We start from the raw sequence: 27,863 nt of genomic DNA, 5'->3' as shown, positions 1-27,863 counted from the left end.
ATCAACATGAGGACAGCACTATGGTCTGCATATCTTGTTTGTTCGGGAATTCATAAAACCAAGTTTAATGAATGATATTGTCACACTTTAGTAGGTTTAGGATAATAAACACATTGAAATGACAGCCTACCTTTACAAAAGAATAATGTGCACAAAAAAACCCACGTGGAATTGGCTATGTAGGATGGAGCCGACCTATAGTGTTTTTAATAATTTCTTGAGTTTGTTGTTGACAGCAAGCAACATTGGTAACTAGTTTTAAACCCAACTCAAACAATACCTCTGCCGCACACGTGTAAAACCACTTCCTTATCGCCTAGTTAACCATATCTTCTTGGCAACACAACAGCACAAAAGACTCATATTTTATGCCTCAAACTGCCACTAGACCGCCTTAGCTTGGTTTATTAAACACAGAAGACATCGTAAATCTAGTCTTACTGTTTATCCGATAACGAATGAGTCTTGGTGGTATACTAGGCTATTGGGATCATGAGCGTATTCGCTCTGACTGTACGCGAGGTTGGGGTAGGCCTATCGCACATTACGTACATGGGGGAATGCTACCTTATCACCGCGCTTACGTTATGCAATTGGCATAATAATTCAGTCTGGTGAATGTCAACTTCTGTGGAGTGCGATGAAAACCATGTATATTTCAATAAATAAACTTCTAAGACGTACACATCATTTAAAGTGAAACTGTTACAATACATATTTGGTGGGGAACTCAATAGGTCACACATACTGTGTTCCAATCTCTGTGTAAGGATTTCCCCTAGTAAGTTTGGTCATATGAGTCTGGTTCCTAAAGAAAATGGTTAAACAGCTTCTCTAGTGGACCTAATAAAAAGTTAGACAAGTATGTAAGCAAATCCCATGAAGAACACAAAGAACATGACAGGGCAAACAACTGAATAAACTGTCCTACATCACTAGTGCTGCCGTTAAATTCATTTTCTTGCGGGCAGCCCGGGCTAATAACCCCTCTTGGCACAGAGGTGATATGGGATTTCCAAGTATATGTAGGTGTTGTAGGCAGACCTAGTACAGTGCTCACATCTTTTATTTGTTGACATGGGGGGAGAGAAATCTAAAGCTAAAGCTGCTGACCCCCCACACACAGGCAGTCCTGTCTGTCAGCGTGGATGCCCTCTCTGTCTTTGAAGGCGTCTGCTAAGTGGCCGGAGCCATATCTGACAGTGAGGCGACATCCTAATGACCACAATAAAGTGCCCCCTTTCACACCTCTTCTGCTGTAAGGACTCCCATGTTCTCACGTGTATTCTTTGTTGCTCACCTCCTGCTTCTAATTCGTATTCTTTTGATAGATTCCCCATGTTCGCACTTCCTCCAGCCTCACCTGTGTGATTCATGGGCCTGGCTTTGATCCTCAGCCTTAGCTTGAGAAAGACAGACTTGACTATTTAGTTCTATTGAGGTGCAGTCGAGATAAAGCACAAGCACTCCCCCTAGTGGACGGCTGCTGTAACGACAGTGATGTGAAGAGGATTTATCTGAAATGTGTTTCCAGAAAGCGTCGCTGAGCAACCACCGTGGTAACCGTGGAGACAGTCTCTATATCATTTTGGACACTATCATTTAAGTATGGTAGGATAGCTAATTGTTCAACGACGCTCTCGGAGAACGCACTCGATTGACCAATTCTTCCTGGCTTGTGTTTTGTGTTGGCCATCACCGGAAATTAACAATATATATAAAGCAAAGAGATCACCTATTTAAGGATAAGGTAGAGCACATCAGTTAGTTATTTGTGTTCTGCTCAATGAAGTAATCACGACTGGCACCAGGTAGTTCTGGACAAATATGGAAAAGACAACATTATGTAAAAATCCGTAGAGTCCTGCACAGAATTATTTATTGACTTTACATTTCAAGATCGAGCTACACCACGCAATGACAGTAAAGCAAAGGTGAAACAAACAAAGAAACCACTGTATCCTCTGATGAGCCATATAAAAAATAACTGCAGACATGAATATAAAAAAAGATTTTACCACCAACAATTATGATGAGCAACAAAGAACGGCTACCCTCATATGACCCGAAGTCACAAAGCTGTCATCACACAAGGGCAGGTTGGCCCCTTCTGATTGGTCCATACACAGTAAGCAAAGCCTCGCCATTGGTCCAGGTGTAAGCCAAAAGGGGGTTCTCTCCTGTATATACACACTAAAGCCGCTCCTCCAAATTTCCCCACCAGAGATGGAACTCAGCACGCGAAGAATCTAAAGACAGGGAGGGGAGGAGTCAGTCATTCAAACATTCTGCATTGAGTTTTAAAGGAGGTTTATTGTTCGCTTCTGCCCACCACTCCCACAAGCAAACGGAAGAGACACTTGACATTTTATATTTATCTGCAATAGATTCTCAATAATCTCCTTTTGTTAATTTCAGCGACATTCAGCTGTTTTTACACACAAAAATTCTCTACAAAAATATAAATGCATCTCTTATTAAACTGACTTAACGTCACTGTAAAATACCTGATTTTCTTTGTTTTAAGTAGGAATGAGTGAGATTCCATCAGCACTAGAATGGGTGAAAGTTGAAAGTTACTACTGGAAGCGTATGTTGGCTCTGCTACAAGGAGCAGCTTGTCTCCCAGACATCAGTGTAACTAAAGCAGCACAGCCCTGATCTCATCAGGAGGCCCTGCCCGACCCCTCTGGGCGAAGTCAGGGACATGCTTAATGCCACAGCACTCTCTCTGGATTCTGAATCCAGCTGTTCTTTTTGAATCAGCATTATTCACTTAATAAATAATTAACGCAAATAAATAGAAGCAAAAAATTAATAAAAAACGGCATATATCTGCAATATCCCGGCATGCAACGCAACATGGGATTGTGGGGTAGACGAGCCCCGGCCATGTGCCACCATGGCACTGAGTGCAGTCAGTGCAAAGGAAGGAGGGTAGCCCTGTTTGGTGATACCAGGGATAACGGACACGACCGCTGCCCGGCTCTCACCATTTCTTGTTCCGAGGCTTCAGCTCCTCGGCAGCGTTCCGCAGGAAGATGTAGTTCTTCTTCTGGGGGTTGTAGTACTCATGGCCCTGGGTAACATACACAGGACAGGTTTAAAATCAAAAACACACTTATGGTGAGCCAGAAGTCACTTATTTAAAGGAAGGCTCCACCTTAAATCACGTCAACATTGCTAAAATGTTAACATCTACTCTCTTCTTGGTGAACAGCTTCCCATATTCCACAGAATACCTTCAAGCTATGCCACATATGTCCTGAATGTCATGATTCTGCACTACATTCTGGACAACAATAAAACTTTGCCTAAAGAACAGCCACAATGAGAATTAGTCCAACAGAAGATCATTACAGCAGCAACCAAAGCAGAGGCTTGAAACTTGAAATAGAATTGATAGCATAGTACATCTGAGAATCTGTCACACCTTTGACCAGTCATAACTGGAGGAGTAGGCGCAGATATTTCCATTGTTGTTGAAGCAGCAGGCTGTGATTGGCTGATCCAGCTGTTCTGAGGTCTTCAGCTTGGTGCGGGCATCCTTGTCCCAGAAGCTGAAGCGGCCATCTGAGCCCACAGTTGCCAAGGTGCCATGGACAGGGTGGAAAGCAATGGCATTCACCTGGTAAAAAACAACAGGCCCAAGACACATGACCATGGCGGAGGCACAGATCCATAACTAAGACATACAGTCCACATGTCACTGGGTTCAAAGGCTGTGGCAACACTCATGAGACATGCTAAAAGCAGTGTCAGAACCTCTGCTCTCAAGGCTTCTGCAGTGGAACTAGCCATTTCACTTTCCAGTTACATGAAAAAAGGACTTTAGAGTCTGCAAAAAAAAAAAAGAAAAAAAGACTAAAATGCCTATCAAGCAATGAACACACACACACACACACACACACAGAGATAAAATATATGTGTTCACTGTATTGAAAAGCTAGACTTACAGCATAGATATCCTGGGGAGTGGCAGTGTTGGTTCCATTGGACCTATGGCACTTGAAGGTGAAGTTGTCCTTGGCTCTAGAATACAGGCCAGCACACAAAAACATACTCCTTAGCACCAGTCCTTTGGTGTGTCTTTTTGAAGAACACCATATGTGACTAAACCTTTAAAAACACTAATGGACACTCACGGATTTGGAGGATTAATGTAGTGAATGGCCACTCTGCCCTCGATGCTGCCGAGCGCAAAGCCAGTGGGCTTGTTTTGCTTGTCCTTGAAGATGGCCACACAACGATGCTGGACAGAAAGGTTGTGAATCACAGAATTAACCAGCATTATTTGACATTTAAAGACATTAATAAAGCAATGCATATGGCAACCAATTTAACAATGGACAAAAGCCAATTTAGCTGAAATCACTTTTAATTCACAAAGCACCATCAAGGCTAAACAGTAGCTGGGTTTTCATGCAACTCATTCACATATTTTAAGCGCCTTCATGAAAATTCGGCCAAAGAGTCTTAATAAAGAGAAGAGTTGTGAACAGCTGAGGGTTCAAAACTTCAGGTTGTAAGAGCAACTTTAGAAACACAAAATATAATTGCAACAAATATGAATAAACGTATTTCCATCAACCTTAGTCGTGTTATACCTAATGCGACTCAGGAGTTAATCCACTCCCTTTCCAGCGAATACAATTCTTATAGAATTTCAAGCGTTTCCACTCAGGATTTCCTATTTGAATGGTCAAAATTCACATTAGAAAGTTAGATGGAAACCCAGCTACTAACAAGATAAACCAAAGCCATGCGATCAGAGTGAGAAGAACACGAAGCTCACCTGGTGCTTCAGAGGTGAATCTATTCGACGGAACTCTGATGGCTGATTCTCCAGCTGGTACACAAGCAGACCTCTCTCTGCCGTGGCAATCACTGCCATGGGATACACCTGAGAAAGAGGGGAGTCCAGTACATCGTCACTACATACTACATTAGCTAATATGAATAACTTAAAGGGGAACTCTTAACGGTCATTAGTTTACTTTCCTCTTCCTCCACCCCAGTCTGGAAGAACTAACAATTGTAGACACAGTCATTTCTCAACAGTTTCTTTACAGTTACTGAGGTAAATAGACAGAAGTCTATCTCTGTAGGGATCGTATCCATGTTGTTAGACACTTATAATAACATTACGAGTAGGGATGGGAATTCTTGTTAAGAACCGGTTCCATCTATTCAGAGAATATTATATAAAAGAAAATTAATGTAAATAAACTTGTGCTGTCAAACGATTAAAATATTTAATCGCGATTAATCGCATTTATGTCATAGTTAACTCAAAATGAATCGCGATTAATTCGCAAATTTTTATCTATTCTAAATGTCCCTTCGTTTATTTATTTTTCCATCTTTTTATTTTTATTTGAATGCCCTTAACATGGAAAAGTTGATTGGCTTGCTTTATGCAAATGTTTTATTTTATTGAAAACCAATATTGCCAAACAGGGCGGTACAAAATAAAATTATAAAGTGCACATTTCAGGTAAACAAGGACTTAGCCTATAGTGCAGTTAAACCATGGCTTAATATTTTCTTTTTTTCAAGTTTGCTGGGAACATAGCAGTCAGGCCTCTTATTTCAGAAACATTGAACCGTAACAGTTAGGTTACCAATAAAAGGTAAGCCTACTACTTATTTGCTTTCAGCCAGCTGCCTGTTGACATTTTCAGACAACAGTGAAGCTCGCTTCTTTTGCACAACACAACTTTTAAAAGTAAACTTTCCATTCAGAAGCTTTTTATCATCCATTTCGCGGTATCGCGCTCACCATTCACTCAAACCGTAACGTTCGCATACTACACAGTTTGCGAGGCCAAAAAAATAAAAATAAATAAATAATAATTATAAAAAAAAATCGCGTTAATCTCGCGATAAAAAAATTAACGGCGTTAAAATGGGTTTGCGTTAACGCCGTTAATAACGCGTTAAACTGACAGCACTAAAATAAACCCATTTGTACTTTTTTTTTTTTTCTTGCCCAAAAATAATCGATAAGGAATGGAATCGATAAGCAGGAATCGGAATGGAATCAGAATCGTTAAAATCTTATCAAATCTCATCCCTAATTACGAGCCTGTCAGTGGTGAAAACAAGCAGTTTACTTTGAAGCGGATGCTTGCCCCATAGGATTACATTGTACAGCCGTTTCGTGTTTTTCAGTCATTTTTGTTTCTAGTAAAATTTGGACCCATAAAGGATGACCCAGGGCTCAGGTAAAAAATACTGGAGGTCTATCTCCTCCTAGGATGGATTAAAGGATGATGAGTGACACTGACAAATGACTACAATATGGACAGCTGACTATCTGTGAAAATAGGGTGTTATGCCTTACCACGTCGGCACAGTAGGCACGTTCTGGCATCTGCAGTGACATCATAGGGTTTGGGGAGCGCGTGTCCCAGAACTGCCAACATGATAAGAAAAAGGGATGGAGGAAAAAGAGGGGAGGGAAAGGAGAGAGAGAGAGAGAGAGAGAGAGACACACACACACACACACACACACACACACACACACACAGAGGGAGATTAGACTTATTCTAGGAAACAATTTTCTAAAATATTTTTTACTGCCATACAGCTGAGAAATCTAGAATGCTCAAAATATCTTCTTCACAGCAAAAAACTCAAAAATAGTGAGAATATCAATGTCTTTTACAGAGTAAGAGAACAAATAAGAACCCAGCAGTATAGACAAGGACATACAGTACAAGGTCGATAAAAAAAATCCAGTTTGTTCAGAAAGTTAAAACATTGTTTGATTTATGTTCAATTACCATTACAATAAAGCCCTTTCATGTTGTTAAAATAGGCTTGAAGACCATAACGTTTTCATTTTCCTCAGCATTAGAATTTCAACAGTTCAAAAATAGTATTTTGGTTTGAGGTGGTAGATGTCGTAGACGGCAGTACACACACACGGATCACATGATGTTTAAGGTAAAACTGTCTTGGCCTCATATCGAGCTGGGAAAACCCTGCTGACAACCTCCAACCAACCAATATGCTTCTGAGTCTTACTCAACTACAATAAATTGTTTGTTGTCAATAATTTTGTCAATAATTTTGAGCACCTACTGGATTACCAAAGAGTTACACACTTAATCATTATTGCCCATTGACACAGCCAAGGCACTTCATGGCAGGTTCTGAGTTATTTCAGTAAATACCATCCCTTAGAGGTTATGTCTTACCTTCAGTGTTTTGTCCCAACTCGCAGTCATAATACAGCTATAGTTCGGGGCCTTTATCCAGTGGATTGATTTAATTGGACCATCATGCTAAAACAAGAACACATTTGGTTTTGAAAGACCATAAGAGTTTTATGATGCATTAGTAAAAAAAGAATGTCAGAAAGAAAGATTAAAATCAGCACCTCACAGAAGTTAGGCCACGAGTATTGATCAAATATGTGCTGCCTTACTTGTGCTATCTGCATCGCCTGGTTGCTGTTCAAATCCCACATCTTGGCTGTTTTGTCACATGAGGCAGTGAAGACTTTACTCCCATCCTGTTGTACAATTAAACAAGGCATAAGCAGAGCTGACACATTCTGCTGTTGCATCACACAGAGGAGTGATTCCCAAATTAGGGCATGTGAAAGGTCTGTTGGTGTACAGGAGAAAACCTGTAATGCTGACTTAACCTTGTCATTTACAACTACATTGGTTACATACATCAATTTGTGAAATGTCAGAATGTCAGACAGCAAGTGACAATTTGTTCAAATAATTTCACATTCCCTTTGAATGTAGGTTGCAATTCGCATCTAAATGTATTCAAACTCACTATAGCCATGACCAATATTCAACAGGTGCTAAAATTGTGTTGGGTCTTGTGTGATTACTTTCCAAGTTTATGTTGGAAGAAAAATCTATCAATGCATTTGTTATTGTTATTTTTATCAGACAATATTGGCAATCAACCAGAGGAAACACATCACTCCTCTGCTGATTACCCATCATTGGCTCCCTGTAGCTGCTAGAATCAAATTCAAATAGTAATTTTCTGATATAGTAAATAGCGTGTAGTGTGAGCTACTCCACAGTGCAATTATGTTTAAGAGGATAAACACTTGTTGGGAAATCACATACGTCGCTCCAACACACGTCCAGCACCGGGCCTGTGTGCATCTGCTGGGCTTTAGGCACAGTTTGACCATTGTCCTGCACTTCCCAACATCGCACCTGAGCGAGAGATAAAAGGAAAAATGGACATTATTTATGAGAAACGTGGCCATATTATCATATGTGTGCATTTATCAACCTAAAAAGATGATCAAGATGCATTTCTATTTTCGCAAAGGCTTTAAAGATAATAGTAGTTTCCTTTAACGCCCTAATACAATTATGGGCTGACCCAAATTAGGTGGCAGACAATACATAGAACATAGAACAACATTGTCTACAATAAATGATCCAGCTGTTTAATCAGTTCAAAATATATGACTACGGACAAAGAGTCTGTTAAACTACAAAACACAAGACGGGAGGGTGAAAGCTTGGGGTTATCATACACTTACATCGTTGGCCCAAGAGCCTCCAATAAGAAAGTTTCCGGGGAGAGTAGGGGGGCTAAAGGCCAGACAGCTTATGCTGTCATCAGGCGGAGACGTCACCTCTACATCCTGTAGAATCATGCCATGGGAGAGCAGGACATTCAGTCAGTTACGAAATTAAGGTTCGACTGAAAACTATCTGGCTGGGGTTGTGCATAATTTACCTTCATTGGATTATGTGTGTCTGTCGTGGTACTCCCAAACACACTCGTTCCTCCGGTGCCGAAACCGGCATTTGTCCCAAATAAACTCATGGTAGGCTGTGCAAGGTTGCTGCATAGAGCAAGGATACACATCTTAGTTTATATGTATGGTTAAACAAAGATGGCAAAAGACAAACTACATAGCTACCCGGTATGGTACTGGAACATGCATATGCTAACTAGCTGGCAAGCTAACAACACTGCAAGCTAGTCAGCTAACTTTGCTAAAGAGAACGACCAGAGCTGAATATCATGCATACAACATTTTCTAGCAGTCAACATTTCTAAATATGGCCGCATACCGAAGCTCTCTGTATTATTACAAAAATGATATAGCTACAGAATACAACTACCGCAACTCAAGGCGGTAATCTCTACCACCGGTCTGCAACAGCCAACCCCACGATGCTAGACAGCTAAATTAGACAGTACCCGTCCAATGTTTGGCTCATAATATAAAACTATCTAACATTTTCCTTCTGCTTAATGTTTAATCATGCATAAATAAATAAATATATACATGTGTGTATATATATATATATATATATATCACTAACCTAAAATAGATTTAAGCCATACACTCGACACGGGACATGAAAACGTCGCACATCCATGAGCCGAACAGCTAATTTCGTCGCAGGTTGATAACATCATCTTCTATTTTGTCGTGTGGTAAGCCGTTTTGGTCAAAGGCATGATTTTACCTTTAATCCAATCTCCAGCAATGACAAGAAGCACCCCCTCATAATTTGAAAATATTACATCTGTTTAGTATCTCACCAATAATTTAGTTATATAAAACCAAAACGTTTTTTCTAGGTTATCTCGTGCTGTGAATATATTTAGGCATACTTGCCATAGAGGGGGAAAGCATTTGCAATCCCACCAGATTCTTGTAAAGGTTAGTTGGGATTGTTGCAGCCAAAAATGAGTGAATTTGCTGTGGGAATCCTCAAAAAGTGTGTTTAGAATTGCTGTGACTTTGACAATACAATTTTGATAAAGAAAGCAATTACAACTAATGCAGAAATTCCACGACTGTGTTTTATTATTGTGGTAATAGCAGAAAATCGCAACCCAAATTGCAGTTTCAGGAAATCCATAATTTGCGTGAATGTGTGAAATCACAAAATCCTGGTAGGATTGATATTGGGCCTGGAGGAATTCATACAATCCATCACCTGTACAACCCCCTTGTCATAAAATATTCCACTTATTTTTGTCACCTCTGAAAGTAGGTTTTTGTAAGGGTATGTTTACATTTGATTTAAATAAAAAAATATTACTCTCATGTTATTATTGCTGAGGTCTTCTAGAATACAGTATAATCATATATGCCACTTTTGATTCAATATTTTTAGTTAGGAGAAATATACAAAAATATCAAGGCATGGCAGAAAGAGTCTAACAGGCCTCAGTGTCCCAAGGGTTAACTCCAGTCCATTAATCAAAATTATAATATGCTTTACTACCTAATCAAGGTAGCACAAACTAGACATTGAGAAACGATACATTAAGCCTACTGACATTCTAAAGACTCAGATCATGCCTGAAATTCTGATTAGTTAAAAGCTAAGGCTCTATGAACCTTTCAGGAGCCTTTGGGAACACATGCCAACAATAAGGTACACTCTAAAAAATGCTAGGTTGGAAAGAATCCAAAAAAGGTTAAAAGTATAGATACAAACCTTTATTTTATTCCAAAACCGCCTGTTTTCCAGTACATGTTGAAACTTGAAAACTGCTGGGCAGGATGGTTGGAAGAGTAACTACTGTTTTTTAAACTTGTCACAGCTCAAATAATGAAACAGCTGATTTAAAGTGGCCGAGCCGCTGGGTAGATTATGTGACATCTGGTGGAGGAGAGGAGGAGGCACTGGGGTTACAGACAACAACCCAGAATGAGTAAAAATAACCCAACAAAATGATCCAACAGCCTCAACCCAGCGTTTGGTTTACAAAAACAACCCAGCATTTTTTAGAATGTATGCTTTCTAAAATATGTCAAACTAAAATACGTAATGTAATGTATAGTAAGAGTGACAGAGAAAGAGAGAGAACTCAGTAGATAAAACACTGGAATGTTGGTGAAGTGGTTGATAGGTACTGAAGGATTGTTTGGAGATTCTTGGAAAACTCTCAACTGAGAAAAGTTTTTCTAAATCTATGTCTGATCAACCTACAGGGAGTGATTGATCCAATCCCTTTCAATTTGATTTTAAATTATGTCAATTTGTCAGCTAATTCCATTAAACCACTTAACCCCAATTAATCCCTATTGAGGATGTCCAGGACAGAGAAATATGGGGGGTGGGGGTGAGAGGTGGAATCACCAGACTAAAGACAGTCGCACTGTAGAAGTAATTAAAGGCACAGTGTGTGATAATGGCAAAAGCGTTGTTGATATCTGATCTTAACAGTTGACTAATCCCTCCGTTCCGTGCTCCTGAAGCAATGTGCTGATTGGCTGGAATATGTATTTCTCAATCCGAGCCACTTTGTTTCCAATTTACAGAGCCAAAACTGTGTACAAACACCTGAGTGCACACACAAGCATGGACAGCTAGAGGACTGTGAGGAGCAATTAGCTGAAAGTAAACTGGAGTAGAATCGCAGACTGTGCCTTTAACACCAGCTCAACAGAATTATAAATCCTATGGATAAAACTTAAGGTGCAGACTGTGAGACAGTCTATGATGAGAGTCAAGTACCAGAAAAATGTAGTCATGATTGGTGAAGCAGTCGAAAATGACAACATGTACATGAGAGAACATTCTAAACTGGGGTAATCCATATAAAAAAAAGTGGAATTAAAGAAACAGTGAAGGCAAATGCAAAGGTGATTCCGGTTGGGGTAGGAGTCAGAAAAGTACCCTTAGCATTAGTCTACAGAAAAGTCCATCAAACATATATATACATGTTTTACTTGTCACCATTTAAAGTTAGGTAGAGTATAGGAACATTTCCCTGTTCCCTTAGTTTAACCTTACAATCGAATGGATCAACAAAATGCTGAAAAAAAATATAAATGTGGCCTACAGTGTGCTATAAGACTCCGCCACGGTAGGTTGCACTGATACAAACCCTCACTCACGATTTGCCAAGAATTCATGAGAGGAAGTCTCCACTTCCCATTGGGTCAAATAGTTGTCCATCAGTCACCGCCCAAGACTGTGGAACTTCTAGACAAGTCAACGCAATAGCGTTGTCCAGCGGACAAAGCGGCTAAAAGAAATAAACGCTTGGTGATAGGTACGTGATACTTTCAGTAGCCTATAGCCCAGTGGGTATTCCTACAATGCCAGTAGCGGTGGCTAGGATGGTACTGAGGAAAGGATTGCAGGCCGACCATACTGGAGCGCTGTTCGGGGAACCCGATGTTTTGAGATTTCTTCGAGGTTCGGCCGGAGGGGGTGGGGCCCGAACTCCTTGGGTGACAAGGGTGGACTGTAGAAATGGGGGAAGGGGTGGTAAATAAACATGTTCTGCATTTGTAAGAACTTGGAAGAGGTCGAGTTCAGGCTACTGTTTTGAGTTTTGAGTGGTCGGAACAGAGAGTGTATTGAGTTAAGTTTTTGCCGACGCAAAGGTGAAGTTTGCGACGTTGGTACTTGACAGTGAGACGGTGAGCTTCAAAACCCTGCATTAGGGCCAATGCAATCGCCTTCTATGCTTCATAACTACACACTCGATGATCTGTTGCCACGTAAATTGCAACATTGTTGTTACTTTTACCTTCCAATATTCTATGTTCTAGACGTAGACGAATAGACACCTTTGCCGTGTGTGTCCACTGTATCAGAGAAGTGAAGCTTTAGACCGCCAATCTGATTGTCTGATCATTTGAGAGAGATAGAGAGAGAGCAGTAGTTGTATACACTATTGTCAATACATCTTTGTTGAGTGACATCTCACTGACGAAACCGTGTAGACTGCATGAAATGGAGGATAACCCTATTTTTACAGAATTATTGGGGTATAGCTTAGTTCTCCAAATGTAGCTTCCTGCTGGTTGTCCCAGAGGAACTGAAAGAAATAGTTTTGCCAAGGGTTACATCAGAGCACCCAGATCTGATTAATCAGTGCTTCCCTCCAGTGATGGTGACAGGTTGCCATTATGATTGAAGTGTTTGGATCGTGGCATACATCTGTTGTCTTTTTTTGTCCTGTTTTATTGTCTTGTAGATTTCCATTTTTCATCTGGCAGACGGAACTCATTGTCTTTGAGAGGGGACCCCTGTAACCCTCACGCCCCCCTCCCCTACACCCGTCCTCTCGTCCCCAGCTGTCACTGCACTTCTTCTCCCTCCCTCTATTACCCCCCCCCCCCCACCCCCCCTCCTTTCCAACATCAAACTCCCATCCCCCACCCTATTACCCCATAGCCACCATGGCAGCACGTCCTGTTCGGCCAAACGGCCAGTCCCCAGCCAACAAGGTCTGCCAGTTTAAGCTGGTGCTGCTTGGGGAGTCCGCAGTTGGAAAATCCAGCCTGGTCCTGCGCTTTGTGAAGGGCCAGTTCCAGGAGTTTCAAGAGAGCACCATCGGAGGTATGGATCATTCTTCAGATCTTTATTCAGACTATGCAGCCTTTTCAAATAAACTGACTTCACCTGTCAGTCCCTATAAATGTGCATAAGTACACTCAGTCCATAGCTAAAGATCAAAATGCTATACTTCACTTCACTCTTTCTGACTTGCCCACTATACACTCTGACACTCAACCTGACAAATATTAACTGCAAATTAATCTGATGACCATTAACTATCGATCAACAACTCAGTTATGCACTTTCAGTTGTTATCGGTCACGACGTCACTGTAGAGGAAAGCAAATAAGCAATGCTGGAAGGGGCACGATGCTGGAAGCTCTAAGCTGTAGAATAATAGCAACGGTTATTTTTGTAGGTGTACTCGGCTGCACTCATTTGCTGTCTGACTCATTTGCAGGACATGAACTTCAGCCTCTAGCTCTTTTGAATTGGTGTCCGGCGGCAGTGCAAGCAACTGAGCCACCGTGCCAGATGAAGTGGAGCATGCAAATCACATAACAATTGGGTTTTTATTCAGAAGCTCCAGGCGGACAGCAGTTACTGTGGACCTGTCAAAACTAAACACTGTTTTCCCAGTGGACTCACTGAATGTTCAAAAATGAATAAAATGTAATGACCTGAAATGTTCTAGAAAGCAACAACTGTAATCTGTAGCTACCAATAAACCTCTAAGTGTTACTCAGTAACTCCCTCTCATTCTCTTTCTCTTTCTCTTTCTGTCTGTCCTTCTGTTTAGCTGCTTTCCTGACACAGACAGTGTGTTTGGATGACACCACAGTGAAGTTTGAGATCTGGGACACGGCAGGACAGGAGAGATACCACAGCCTGGCACCAATGTATTATAGAGGAGCACAGGCGGCCATTGTGATGTACGATATGACCAACACAGTAAGAAACATTCACACACAAGCCCCTCACCTTCAGAAAACTCATGGGCCTCAAAGTAAAATTCCTTTAGGGGGCTGTTTACATACAATACTGCTATATTATCATCACTACTATAGAATACCTGACACGCAAACCTGGTGCATGTAAAACTGGTGCTAAACTGATGCATGTACACATTTTCGCATCTTTCAACACAGGCATCAGTAATGTACAGTCATCAGTAATTACCATGGTAACACATGTGCTCACACAATTCCAAACCCACACACATCTGTCTATGCCTTCCTCTGTAGTTTCAGCTTGATTGAGCCCTATTTTGCCCTGCCAGCATAATCAGGAAAGCAGAATTTTGTAATTCAACATTTGTTGTTTATTTGAATGACTTTATACCTCAGTTGGATAAAGCTTGGAATAAATGTGTACATTACCCCAGATGTTCTGCGCCTTAGTAGTTGTAAATCTTTGGTATGGCTTCCTGTGCAGGATACATTTGGCCGGGCGAAGACCTGGGTTAGCGAACTGCAGAGACAAGCAAGTCCCAACATCGTGATTGCCCTGGCTGGAAATAAGGCTGACCTATCAGCCAACAGAACCGTGGAGTATGAGGTATAAAAAGCACTTTGCAGATAAATGGACACTCCTGTATTTATGTGCGCTCTTCATGCTGATATCAATAGGATTTTAAGCTACCATGCTAAATGAGCTATGATGATCCAGCACAACACATCTTTCACTTTATGGTCACACTGAAGTCTGAAGAGGAAATGTCTGTGTTGATTGTATTATTGAGGTTTTGGCTGTGATGGGGATAGTTTTGTGGATACATCTATATTATATATTTCTGTTGGAAGAAGCTGCATACTTCAAATACATTACAGTATTTGTAGCAGTAGCAGAGTTTTTAATAGTAGAGTTTTGGTTGAAAACTAGCATTTTACCTGGCAAAAAGGCACAATCCTTACAAACACCAAAAACAGTAGCATTAGTAGCATTAGTAGCATGCTAACTCTGATTAAGAAAACAACAATGCTCAAACAAGACGTTTTACAGTAATGACTAATGCTCCCTTTCAGATTAGACATACAGTCTGGATGGGAGTGGGATAAGATAAAGGCTCAGGTTATTATTTGTCCGTTTGGAAATGGTCTGGAAAGTGTTATTCAGTATCTAAAAAAAAATTGTATGAAAAAAAAGTTCCTTGCACAAGGCTTCCTCCCTGTACATTACACTCATGAGTCATTGCAGCTGTGTGACTTCCTCTGACAGGAGGCACAGGCCTATGCAGATGATAACAGCCTGCTATTTATGGAAACCTCTGCCAAGACTGCAATGAACGTCAATGATCTCTTCATGGCCATAGGTATGTGATGTTCCCCCAATGCCTCATTGCGACATAGCTGTGGCCCTCTCCCTGGTTGCACTGACTCTGTGCAGACACTAGGGGACAGTGTCCGAGAGTGAACTCCATGTTGCATTATAATGTCACCGCTATGGAATTGGAGTCTGAGTTATCTACCGCATGAACACAAACAGTGTTGCACTGCTCACTTTTGGATGATAATTTCTCTGTCACGAGCAGCAACATGTTGTTTGTTCAGTTCAATAGTCCCTCCACAATCTTGCGAGGGTTTGTATCAATTGTTGTGGCCAAAAGTAACTGAATTGTCATTCTCTTAAAATGCAGTTAACAATTGCAGCGATTTTAAGTTAAATAAAATCAGAATAATGCAGAAATTCCACAACTTTGCAGGGTTCTTTTCTTGCGGGGAATTTGTGAAAAAGCAAGATCGCAAAATCCTCGAGGGACTGTCAAAATAGCGTGCTGTGTTTGTGTTCTTTATCTGATTTCTGAATAGCTGGAAAGCTGGGCATACAGTAACAAACATGGCAGTCAGTGTACTTCCTCTTCCAGCATTTCTTCAGATATTTCTGTAGCCTACATCTACACACAAAAGGAAAAGACAGAGATTATAAGTATCAGGTTGGGCTGTTGTCTGTGTTGTAGCTCCAGAGAATATAAGAATATTATTGCATTGCACTCTGTCTGCTTAATGCGCATATAACAACAAAATAAGGCACTAGAAAATTATTGGGATTAATGGCTTAAAAAGGAAAGACTGAGGACATGGATGAGGTTCATTCAGGAATGAATCATTACAATTTAAAGCTTAGGTTAACTGATACGATACATAGTTTATCACACAAATACCAAGAACTGGAGTGTAATTTCCCATCCAGTAATCAAGGTTATTCAAGCAGGTAGTTTAAGCAATCCCGGTTGGTATTTGTCATGTTACCTTAACTCTATTGTTTTTCTTTCTCAGCCAAGAAGCTGCCAAAGAGCGAACCTCAGGCCGGGCCAGGAGCCACAGCGACAGGCCGTGCAGGCCGAGGAGGAGTGGACCTAAACCAGCCCACTCAGACCAACAAGACCCAGTGCTGTGGGAACTAAAGAGGATGGGGAAAGGGAGGAGTGAGGGAGGGAGGAAACAGGTAGGGTGGGAGGACGGGAAATGAGCACAGAAAGTGACAGCTCAATGTAAGGGAAGACGAAAATGAGGATGGGGTGATAAGAGAAGAGGAAGGGTGGCACACAGACGTAGAAAACAAGCCAAAAAAAAACAACTTTATTTGACATTCACACTCCAGTACAATGAAGTTCTTGTTCTTCACCTCAACACTGCTTATAAAGAAAACGGGTCACCGAAGTTTCGAGTTCAGTCCATTGACTCATATCTATTCTGTTTAATCATAACTTAAGTGTAAGCACAGGCATCATTCTAGTGGTCCAATGTAGGATAACATGACTCGACTCCACATATAAACTCCTAGTACCTCTGATATAATTATGTCAGAGGAGCAGAGGATGCATATTGTAGAATGTCCATGTATTTTTGTCCTGAAATGATTACACCTTAGTGTGAGATTGATGTATTTTCACGTTATACACACCATATGGTAATTATGGCTATTTTCCTTCTCTTGGTCACAGGATGTTTTTAACTGTCTTATCTAACACAGAAAGCTAGGGATGCACCAATACTGATATCAGTAACGGGTATCAGGCCAATGTTGTGCTCATATACTTGTGCATATATTCCGATATCACACACTAATACCATTTAATGCCAACGCTATGTTAAACTCAAGGCTGCATCAGGAGGTGTTCTGGCATTTTTTGCTGCCTTATCATACTTGCCTACCGGAAACAGTTGGGTAGGAGAAAATGATAAGACACCGCGATTCAAGAGTGGTTTTGATTGGGGCCATTGGAGGAAATCCCGTTCTGAATTGGCATTCCATGGAAACACCTCCTAATATATTGCCAGATGCCTCTTTAGTTTAGCCAGATTGACAGACTAAGTTTAAGCAATCACTTTATTAGGTATGGGAGCTGTTGGGAGGTAGAAGTAGGAATCAAATGGCCCGTATAAGGGAAGGGAAGGGGATAGGAGCAACAGAAGCACACACAGTCACATAAGTATCCTTAAAAGGCCAATTTTCCCCAAAACATATGGAGGTTCTCTCTAGTTGAGCCGAAGCCAAAGACCATCAGTGCCAACTTCTGTTTGACAGATAAGCTTCTGCGTGACAATGCTAGGTGGTCGTGCCAAGACGACATGCCATAGCTGAGGAGGCTAGGGGGGGTCAAAGGGGCATGAATACCATAAAGGGATTAGTAGTAGCACTTCACTGAACAACCCTTGGGCACAAAATGTACATGATCTCTGCCATCAACCAGCGTTGGCATCCAGACTGCCCCCCTGCAGAGATTAAGGTTCAGACCTATTATGTTACACCTGATTCAATTAACCAAGTCCTTTATCCGGTTATGTAGGATTTAGTTTGCAACTAAATACGGCAGTAGAGTAGATCTTCTGGAGGAGTGGGTACCAGTGCATTAAGACATTGCTGTTTGGTGACACAACAGCTAGCCATGAGTTATCTAGGTGACTGATAGTTGGCCACCTTGCCAGCAGTCCTACATATATTTCAGTGGATTGTATCAGGCAACTTGATAAGACTATGAATGGTCAACAGCAACAAACTGTCAGATGTTTTGCTTCTGGTACCACACATTTATACTCACTCTGTAGCAAGAATTGTGAAGATTCAATGTTACGCCTATCAATGCATGTTTGCACAAAAAATGATGGTTTCATTATGTCTTAAATGATTGACTAGATTGCGTCACCATTCCTGTCATTTTTTACATAGATGAATTGTATTGTTGCCTTATATTTATCTATTTCCTACTGTGTTTTGGAACAATACATGTATTTATGCATATAATTGCATATTCACCATTGTTCATTTAGGCAATACTATTGGCCTTTTTCATTCTTAAAGCCAATATTTTGGTAATTGTAATGCATCTGTACAGATATGATCATATATCAAGAAATAATGAACTAGCTTCTTTTTGTTCGATATGAAATATATCATATACCTTTCTTGTTGGAAACCAATGAATCACTCATGATTAATATAAATACCTTCTCACACTGCAAGGATATGGACAATCAAGTTAGTTTTTACGCTTGCAAAGTTCCTATGTATCTAAATGTAATTAAGTACAGATTTATTTTAAACAAATCATACAGCCTTTACGTTTATAAATAAATTGCCTTTCTTATTACCTCTTTGTGTGTGTTTTTTAGCTTCTTCAGTTGTACATTCTGGAGTCGTTAACAGCAACAAGTGGCCAACATGTGCACACATTCTGCTCCCTGCTTCAAACAAATTCAGCACACCACTTGGACAGATAAGGAATGGGTGTACAATTGCATGCAAATAATGGCATGCCGTATGAAGGCATCTGCTATTCATTTATTTTATTTTTATGACCCGAGTGCTGCTTTGTGAAGTGATATAAAATTAAGATGAGAAGTTCTGTTAGTACCTGTCACTCATTAACCAAGATAACAAAGTGTGTTATGTAGATACAGCTTTTTTTCATAACATGAAGAGAATAATTCAGTCTGTAGATTTACTTTTTTTAATCATTTGCACACCCACATGCCGACAGTAAATCCATTGGAAGTGTACAAAATACATAGTTTAAAGTGAACACATCCTGTGGATGAAAATGTGTCCATGTTTTTTCCATCAAGTTGGTTTGTAATCTAAAACCCCTCATATCATACAGCATCTAATGTTGTGCAACAAATCCTGTCAGTGAGTGCAAAACCACATGACTTAACAGCATAAAGCTAATTTAGCATGCCCCTTACCAGTCTTCCTCAAATTATACAGAAGAAAAGAAATATACATATTCTACTGAAACACAGCTTTTCACTAAAAAGATTCAAGGTGCTGTGAGTCAACTTACCATACAAACTTATTTAACAAATACATAAAGAAGATCAGAAAGTGAAACTGGAAGGTGCTTGCAGTACCATATATATGGTATATGTTTACATTTATCAGTTCAAATTTAACTAGACTAATACAAAATGTAAAAGTCAGCAGACTGTAGGTAAGACACAGTTACTTGTAAGACACTGTAACAAAAGAACAAATAACATCTTGAACATTGAAATTAATGTTAATCAAAGCCTTGGGAGGCCTAGCAATTAAAACAATTGAATGTTTGTCTAGAAGATATCAATCGAAAACTCCAAAAATGGGTGAAATGTAACAGAAACGACTTAATCCTAAAGGGTTAATAGTTCAATAAAGAGACATTGTCCTGCAATGTTTATATTTAAAAAGAAAACAAACCGAGGCCTCTCCCAAGTAGGTACAGCAGCTCTTAAGCAAACATTAGTTCAAGGACACCTCTGATTAGCCTGCCATACAGCCATGACTAATCATGTTTAAGACCAAACAAAACAACTGGAATGTACTTTTCATTGATTTGTCATAGCTAAGTCAGAAAACACACACTTCCCATTTTCCCATAAAGGTTAAGGTCTATCATGCTTTGATATATGAATATTCCTCATTTTAAAAGTAATTTTTTAGTCTGAAATGTGTTTTTGTTGAAAGGCACTGTTTCCCTTTTTCTGGTCCCAAATAACTCTGTATCAAAAAATCTTTAAGGGGTTTTGTATTCCCTTTCTTTAAATCAGCAGATATCTGTGATAAAAGCACAAATATAGCAAATAAAATCTAACATATCTAGGTGATGAAATCAACATCATATGTCATGCCCTTCATATAACCCAGATGCTAAACATATGAACGCTATTATTACTATTATGTACACTGACATTGCTATTATCTGTGTGGACATAAACAGCAGGCTTTTCACGATTCAAAGATAAAGGTCAAGACCTGGAACTAGACAGTCACGAGAGCCATGGCCAGAAACAGAAACCGGACTGGACGGGAGAGCAGCAGTGTGCCCCCCCGTGTCACACTCTCGATGCCAAAAAAAAGATACAGCCAAAAAACAGCCAGAAATCAGCTCAGAAAATTCCATTTTTTCTGATGACGCGCAGGGCAGGGCGGGCGGGCAGAGGGTTGACTCATACCCTTCCGAGGCAGACGAGAGGGGAAGTAAAAGCGTTCCAAAGTCAGCTGTTAATCATTGAAGGGCGATCCACTGGTGGCTGAGAGTTGAAGCAATGATTACAGATTCTCAGCACTGTTTCACCACAGGCAAAGTAAAAAGTAGCAAGACGGAAACTGATCTGAGGCTGGAATTGTGCAAGAGCCTGAGTAATATCATCTAAGACTTATCTATGCTTGATAAAAAGGAATGTCAGATCAGTAGGAAGCGGCAAGAGTCCTGAATTTAAGACAAAACACAAGAGTCGTTTGGTTTGGGGCTCCCTGGCTCCCCGGTCTTGGCTGCTGTATCCCCGTCTTCCTCATCTCCCATCTCTTCCTCAAGGAAACCTCCATCTGGAGATCCGTCTGGTGTGGAGGCACCCGGGAGGGTCTCCTGCTCCTGTAAGTCTGACTGTGCGTCCTCGTAGCCGCTGCTCTCGTCGTTGTCCTCCGGGTCATCCCCAACATGCTTGGGGCCTCGAAACACTCCCTCCTGCACAGGCTGGTCAGCCAGGTCCAGCGACGGCGTGTGACCAAAGCTCTTTACCATCCTGGTGAGTTTGGCCAGGGGGCTGTCGCTGTTTTCCTCCTGAGCGCTCCTGACGTGGGCAGAATCCTGATCCACCGATGTCCCCTGGGGGGCGTTCTGAAGCCAGGCAGGACCAGCACGACCCTCTTGAGGCTGGTCCCCTTTTCCCTTCTTGAAGAACGACAGCAGCCCTCCATTCGGGCTGTCTGCTTGCCCCTCTGTAGTGCCGGGTGGTTGAGTTTGAGTGACAGGCATGCTGTCCAATCGCACCAGAGTGAAAGGTGCCTCTTGTCCGGCATCCTCTGGCTTGTTAGGAGGTGGTGTTGTTTGTGTGTCTCTGCTCTCCTCAGTTGCAGTCTCCTGTGTGGCGTCTCTAACCAGAGAGTAGACAGGGACCACTGGGATGCTGTTTCTCTCCTGTGGGCAATGAAGAACAACATAAGACACGTCAACTCACTATCTATCTAGGCTGTGTAATCCTGAACTCCAAGAGCAACTTCTCATGAGACTGATCCAATATCTAAACCAGAAAATTGTGTGATCTTGCTGGCTATTAATTTGCTGCAAGACTACACCTGTCATGGGTGTAGTCACATTTACATATGCAGGTGCAAGACCTGACTTGCCCTACCCTAGCCTTCACTGTTATGTTAAGAGTGCAACCCCTCCCTTCCAACTGTATTCATCAGCTAATTAAAAATGGTGGACAATGATAATGAAACATGACATATATGTTGTAGAATGATGTACTCTGTCAACATAAACAAAATGGTGAAAGTAGTAAGTAGATGGTTCGAGTTGAGAGTTGAAGACAAACATTTTAAACGTTTGTCAGATCATTGCCTTGTTTCTTGTTTGGCAACATTTTGGGAACATTAAAACCTGTTCATCAGCATTTCGCCCTGAAGCCCTTGTAAACATGTGCACCACTGATAATGACTGAGTCAGCTGTTTAGAAGAAAATGTTCAGTGATGAACAAACCAATATGGCAGAACTGATACTATTATGTGGACTAAACACATCGCCAGAGCATGACATAGAGAAAGAAAGGACTGTTTCACAAATAATACAAGTTCACTATATGTATGGCAAGTGCAATAAATAATGCAATTCCATTAAATAATGCAAGTTCAGCTCTGGCCTGGTATGTGTGATAGAGGGATAAAGGTACAATTTCCGAATGCATTTTGAACCATCCCCCATCTGAGTACCATATTCCACATAAAGATTCCCACCAAACGGGTACGAAATATACAATAACAATAAGAATACTTGCTTCTAATGATGGTGGCCGGCACAGAGCTAATAATTTCAGCCTTTCTGAATTACACATACGACTGGCATACGAGTCGTGTATGAAATCCCACAAACAAGAACAAGTTCCTGCTGATGATGTGTGATTAGTGCAATCTCCGCTTTGTAACATGTTGAGAACAGGCTTGCTAAATTACCGAAATGCCTGCAATCACTAACTCACTGCATCAGTTATTTGCGGTTATCTTGAGTTGTGTTAAGATTTCTTGGGGTTTTCCCAGCATATGGTCTTAAAACCTTAGTCTACTGCTGGACGGGGTTGTCAGGTCAACCCACTGCCAACACTGAATAAACCAACTTATCTCATGAGGCCTAAACACAAACACCCACAAGGGCACTCACTCAGTATTATCTACTTGCTGAATCATTTCCCTTCTCATTTTCATAACAACGCCGGCCGACATAGTTCCTCCCCAGCTGATATGCTATCCTGGTGCAATCCTCCGCTCTGTTAAAGCTTTGCACTCACTGGCTTTCCACCAGCTAGTATGTGCTCAACAGCCTAGTTAGTCAGCCTAAAAACCTGACCATTTTGCTGGGCTCATTTATACAAACTACTGAATTGGGGTTTGGGGGGAATGACAAAAATGTGATCAAAACTAGGGTAATTTTCCTATTTAGGTAATGTTAGAAGGGGAAATTTTGTTTTGCAACTACAGTCCAGTTCCCAGTTTAAACGTCTCTCGGACAGCCAGATGTACAACACCCCAGGGCACAGATCTAAGCAGGATATCAAACAACTTTTGGTTTAAAGCTGCGTTTCCTGATTTGGCACAGGAACCACAGAGATCCACTCAGGCTTTGCAGAAGTGGGCAGCAGCCAGTGCAGCCAACCAGTTCAACAAAACAAAGAAATGCATCTGACTCAGGCCTTGGGCAGGTAAACAGATATTTTATGTAGTTTGGTTGAAAAATAGCAAGCCTCCGTGAGCTGGTTCACTACTTCTGGTTTACAGTACAGTCTTGCAAAAACAAATAGATAGAAAACTTCTGTGCTGGATTTGAGTATGGATATTTTGAAAATATCTGGCACTTGACCACAGCTCCATAGGCTGTGGCGTTGGTGCATGCATACACGACAATGTATTTACATAAAAGTAAACTAATAATTCAGGTAAAAGAGTTGTAAACCCACCAGACCATTTAAAACAAACTGATTAGACTAGGAGGACCATTTCCAAATATGGCCTTGTGTTGAACTGGTAACATATACAAAGGGTGGAAGTACGGAGGCCCCTGCCCTCTCTGATGTAATAACTGAAAATAAGAACTATGTGTAGTGAAAAAATTGACCTTTAGTGTACAGCACTTTTATTTTTAGCCAAGCACAACTCACTCTCTTTCTCTTCCTCTCGCTCTCCATCTCTCTAGCACAGCACCTCTACCTTACAGCACAGACACTCACCCATAACAACCTCCTCAGTCACAATTTTCACATACAAAAAACGAAGAATGTCTCCTATACATGAATGTAAGCTGGCGAGAAACCAGTTCTTTTTGCAAGACTGTGACCGTTTTAGCTTCTCTGATAACCCAGAAAATAATCCAGCACCCTCCCTTGTCTTGTCTCCACGCCCCACTGCTGCCAGCCCCAAAACACAGTGTTACGCAACCATCCAGGCATGCAGAAACAAGCCATTTAAACTGTTGACAATCCGCAACCAGGAAGCAGTGCCTCAGCATCCACATGATTATGTAAGTGCACCCCTCCCCCGGCTTCCACCCCTCCCTTCACACACACACACACACACACTCCTCCCTCTTACCTCTTTCAGCCGCTCTACCTCCTGCCTTAATGAGCTGACCATGTCCTCCAACTTCCGTCTCGCCTCCCTTTCTCGCTCCAGCTCCTGTGAATGAAGAGAGTGGAAGCGAGTGAGTGAGGGTGTGAGACAGAGAGAGGAAGAGAGAAAGAGAGAAAGAGAATAGAGAGAAAGCAATGGAGTAAGGAATGAGCATTGATGTCAATGTCACAGGAGGTCCATTAGACTGGCCTCTGTACAAATCTATTACCATCAAAATAGAAAAGAGTTCACAGAAGCTATAGTGGGCTAATATTACTGTCATGTATACAGAGCAGTAAGTCTTTAATGTGCACACACGGTTAAGTGCCATATACTGTAGATAGTAACCGATTAGAATTGCTTATGCAGTTAATCTGGAAATCTCACTCATCTCATCAATTGTATGGCAATAAAGCTGGTACATCACACAAATCTACTTAGCTGAATTACAGAGAGCACTCAAACCCAGTGGCTGCCTATAACAATTACTTTGCAAACTCCATCAATGTCAAATTATCTCAGTGGCTCTTAGCTACACTGCAATATCTAGTTACACATTTGCTGGAAGCTATGGCAAGACACCCTACACAGGTCATGGGTCACGGTGACGTCATACCATGCTGTTGTCGTGAGTTTCCCTCTGGGCTTCAGAGAGCATCTCCTCCGTCCCCTCCAAAGTGTCCTGGAGCAGGTCCACCTGGAACCGGAAAGCAGCCTGCCGAACCTCCAGATCACGCAGCTCCAGCAGCACGCTGTCGTAATTTGCCTGGAGTTCTACCTACACACAGAGAAAGAAAGAGAGAGAACACAGTGCAGTGGTTTTAACCACAAAGCTCATGAAGCAAGGACAGTATGACATTAGTTATGTCAAAACTTTGTAATCTGACCTGATGTCGTCATATTGAGGACATTCAGTGCAGAATTCTTAGGAAAGTAATACCATAATGGTGGGTATTGACCAGTTTATGCTGGTACAATTACAAACACTAAAGAAAGCCATAAATGTATATTGCCCCCCAGTTATCTAACCCAGAGCAATCACATGTTGAGATTGTAAAAATAATTACATAATGTTTTCACCAAATTACCAATCCAGTTTACTGCGTTCAGAGCTAGGCTCTAAACTGATAAAAGTCCCAGTGACAATTCTCTCAAATGCAGCAAGAGCGATAAAAGCAAGGTAATACAATATTAATAATTTCAGATCAGTACAGCAATTACCATATCAGGGATGCCTGCAAGTTTATCATCTTCACTCTGTCAAGAAAATACAAGAAGTTCAGTACTAAAGTAGATACAAGCACAGCACAAACATACATATAGCACTTAACAGACATCTTTAAGAACAACATTCAGGTTCAATGGTTATAAATATTCTGGCATTCATACACCGTTGAGGTTGTTGAATGAAACAAATATATAATAACAGAAATGTTGTCTCCCACAAAATCAAATGCAAACATCTGGCCTTAATAGTGTATTTGAAAATACATACCATATACTTCTTAATATTATAATAATATACTTTATTATTAAGTACATGACTTCACAATTCTTACTTATTAAGTGAGAATGCTGTTGGATGTGACTAGTTTCACCATCACATTTCAATGACAACTCTTAACAGCTCAATTAGCCCAACGAAACAGAATATCACATTAGTCTTTAAACAGATTCAGTGCACATTTAGGATTACTACCACCACAACCACATTACATGCAATGTGATTCAATTTATGACCCAATATGACACCTAGCTGAATCCCTTCACTCCAGTGGGCAAATGACCTCAAGTGAACTAAAGGGTAGAACTTCTGTTGAAGGTGCATTTGTAGTACTTCATGCATCCAGGCAAGGACAATACAGCCAACATACACAGAGGGCACCGAGGACCACTCAAAGTAATATTATGTATGGTAAAGGCTCATTTTAAGAAGGGATAGGCTGGTTGTCTAACCTGGTTGTCTCTCTCTCCCCTTTTCAGTGATCCGTATCTGCTTTCACTACGGGTCAATCGTTTGGTGGTCTCCTCAGCCTAGAGAAATGAGAACAAAAGCACTCACATGTTAAAAAATACATTCATAACATGCTAACCCAAATACACACTGTGACTTTAAGTTGAAATAGGCCAAAATGAGGTTGCCAATGTGTGGAGTTGCTAACGGATTGGTGTGGTTTCTCAGCTGTAGTCTTGTTTCAGAGCAAAGGAAATATGAATTCTAATCATCATTGTGTCTCAGGTTACGGCCTACGTCAGCCTGCTATGTCTGTGGGAACAGAGTCAACATACTGGACATCAAACTGGACTGGGAGAGGACATTCGCGATACTATGTTTGGCTCCTGCAAATCAGACTACGTTGTGTACCTTACAACTGTTTCCAGGGGGGCTATAGGCATCATTAAAAACACTGAATTAAGACGAAGAACGCCCCCTCCGAAACTAAAACGGCTAAACGGCTCAACTTGGGAGCAACGAAAATCACGACACGATATGTCTAAACAGAGAACCGTCTACAGTAATCATCTTAACAGAAGATTATATCCCCTCGGGGACAAGACAAGAACAATTAGGCAGTAGTACATTTTCAGAATGTTATGTAATATAATCGAATAGTCGTATTCCAAGCCTTTGGTAAAACAAAAAGCGCCTCGCCGCCACCCATGGCAGTGAAAGGATTTCTGGCGCACTCTTACCTCCTTAATTATGTGTCGTAAAGATTCATCCTCACTCATTCCTCGCGAAAGAGTTCTTTTTCGCGGTGTCCCCATTCTTTCCAAACTCCCGCAGTGCATTGTTTAGTATTTCGGATGGTCTGTCAACACGTTCAGTTCACGTAGGCTAATCGAAGTCGTAGGGGTAGCCTACCAGTGCGCTCTCTGTGTGCTAGTATCTTGTTTGGCAAGGGTGGCTGGCTGTACTCTGTATGAAGAGAAATGGTGGGTGGGGCGTGATGAGGGCCCTGCGTGGGTGGATCCTACACTCCGTTATTGCAAACACTATCACCCGTTTGCCCCCGTTTGGATGTTGGCAGCGTGGCCGTGGCATGAATTTGAGAGAGTTGATACTGAACAGATAATTTCCTTTGTCATGAATGGCTAAGAGGACCGTTACATGTAGGCTGATGAATTAAACATATCAACATAGACTTACGTCAGTTCTGTCCCAAACCATCATAGGTTTAATTAGACATCATCTAAGCGTTTCACCAAGAACTGCAACACGCAGAGTGAATGGCAATAAGGCAACAAAACCAGAGAACAGTTTCAAAGAGAGATTGGTTATGCTACCTCCAGACAGAAAGCACAGAGATTTTGACCCATTCCCAAAAAGGTTTTTTCCCTCTGCAATATCTAAAATATGCTTCAAGATACAAGTAAAAACACTTGTTTGGACAAGATGACAAAGTTAGCGAATTTTTCTCATGAAATATATCCCCCAAGTAGCCTACCTGCTGTGATGTAGGCCTATAGCCTACTACAGCCGCCAGGTGGGGGTAACAGGCTATATTTGGAGCACCCTTGCA

At 41.2% G+C, this 27,863-nt stretch overlaps 3 protein-coding genes across 7 annotated transcripts; 1 reads left to right on the top strand and 2 right to left on the bottom strand.

Moving 5' to 3' along the window:
- Positions 1-1,847: 1,847 nt before the first annotated feature.
- rae1 (ribonucleic acid export 1) lies at positions 1,848-9,434 on the bottom strand. Of its 4 annotated transcripts, none has more exons than XM_012841230.3 (13): positions 9,330-9,434; positions 8,734-8,842; positions 8,534-8,638; positions 8,106-8,198; positions 7,436-7,522; positions 7,206-7,292; positions 6,347-6,418; positions 4,796-4,903; positions 4,146-4,252; positions 3,957-4,032; positions 3,434-3,628; positions 2,994-3,079; positions 1,848-2,249 (listed from the first exon to the last, which is right to left on the bottom strand). In XM_012841230.3, coding segments are annotated over exons 2-13 (1,107 nt in total). In that variant the 5' UTR covers positions 8,824-8,842; positions 9,330-9,434; the 3' UTR covers positions 1,848-2,248. The 4 variants fall into 4 exon arrangements, with proteins under 4 accessions (XP_012696684.1, XP_031423303.1, XP_031423305.1 ...); XM_031567443.2 differs by lacking the exon at positions 1,848-2,249 and adding an exon at positions 2,294-2,553; XM_031567445.2 differs by lacking the exons at positions 1,848-2,249; positions 9,330-9,434 and adding exons at positions 2,294-2,553; positions 9,126-9,264.
- A 2,465-nt stretch (positions 9,435-11,899) lies between these two features.
- LOC105912278 (ras-related protein Rab-5B) lies at positions 11,900-18,852 on the top strand. Of its 2 annotated transcripts, none has more exons than XM_012841224.3 (6): positions 11,900-12,024; positions 12,958-13,322; positions 14,062-14,213; positions 14,697-14,819; positions 15,480-15,573; positions 16,538-18,852. In XM_012841224.3, the coding sequence occupies exons 2-6, from the start codon at positions 13,163-13,165 to the stop codon at positions 16,663-16,665; spliced, it is 657 nt and encodes a 218-aa protein (XP_012696678.1). In that variant the 5' UTR covers positions 11,900-12,024; positions 12,958-13,162; the 3' UTR covers positions 16,666-18,852. The 2 variants fall into 2 exon arrangements, with proteins under 2 accessions (XP_012696678.1, XP_031423302.1); XM_031567442.2 differs by lacking the exon at positions 11,900-12,024 and adding an exon at positions 12,189-12,397.
- Positions 18,853-19,196: 344 nt separating this feature from the next.
- si:ch1073-456m8.1 lies at positions 19,197-27,259 on the bottom strand. Its single transcript, XM_012841139.3, has 6 exons — positions 27,034-27,259; positions 26,296-26,373; positions 25,561-25,596; positions 24,956-25,117; positions 24,322-24,405; positions 19,197-21,657 (listed from the first exon to the last, which is right to left on the bottom strand). Exons 1-6 carry the CDS (start codon positions 27,130-27,132, stop codon positions 20,956-20,958), a joined length of 1,161 nt encoding a protein of 386 aa, XP_012696593.1. The 5' UTR covers positions 27,133-27,259; the 3' UTR covers positions 19,197-20,955.
- Between the last annotated feature and the right edge of the window lie 604 nt (positions 27,260-27,863).

The sequence above is a fragment of the Clupea harengus genome, chromosome 5, assembly GCF_900700415.2.
Source record: "Clupea harengus chromosome 5, Ch_v2.0.2, whole genome shotgun sequence".
Classification (NCBI taxonomy): domain Eukaryota; kingdom Metazoa; phylum Chordata; class Actinopteri; order Clupeiformes; family Clupeidae; genus Clupea; species Clupea harengus.
This window is presented reverse-complemented; position numbering and strand designations above follow the sequence as displayed.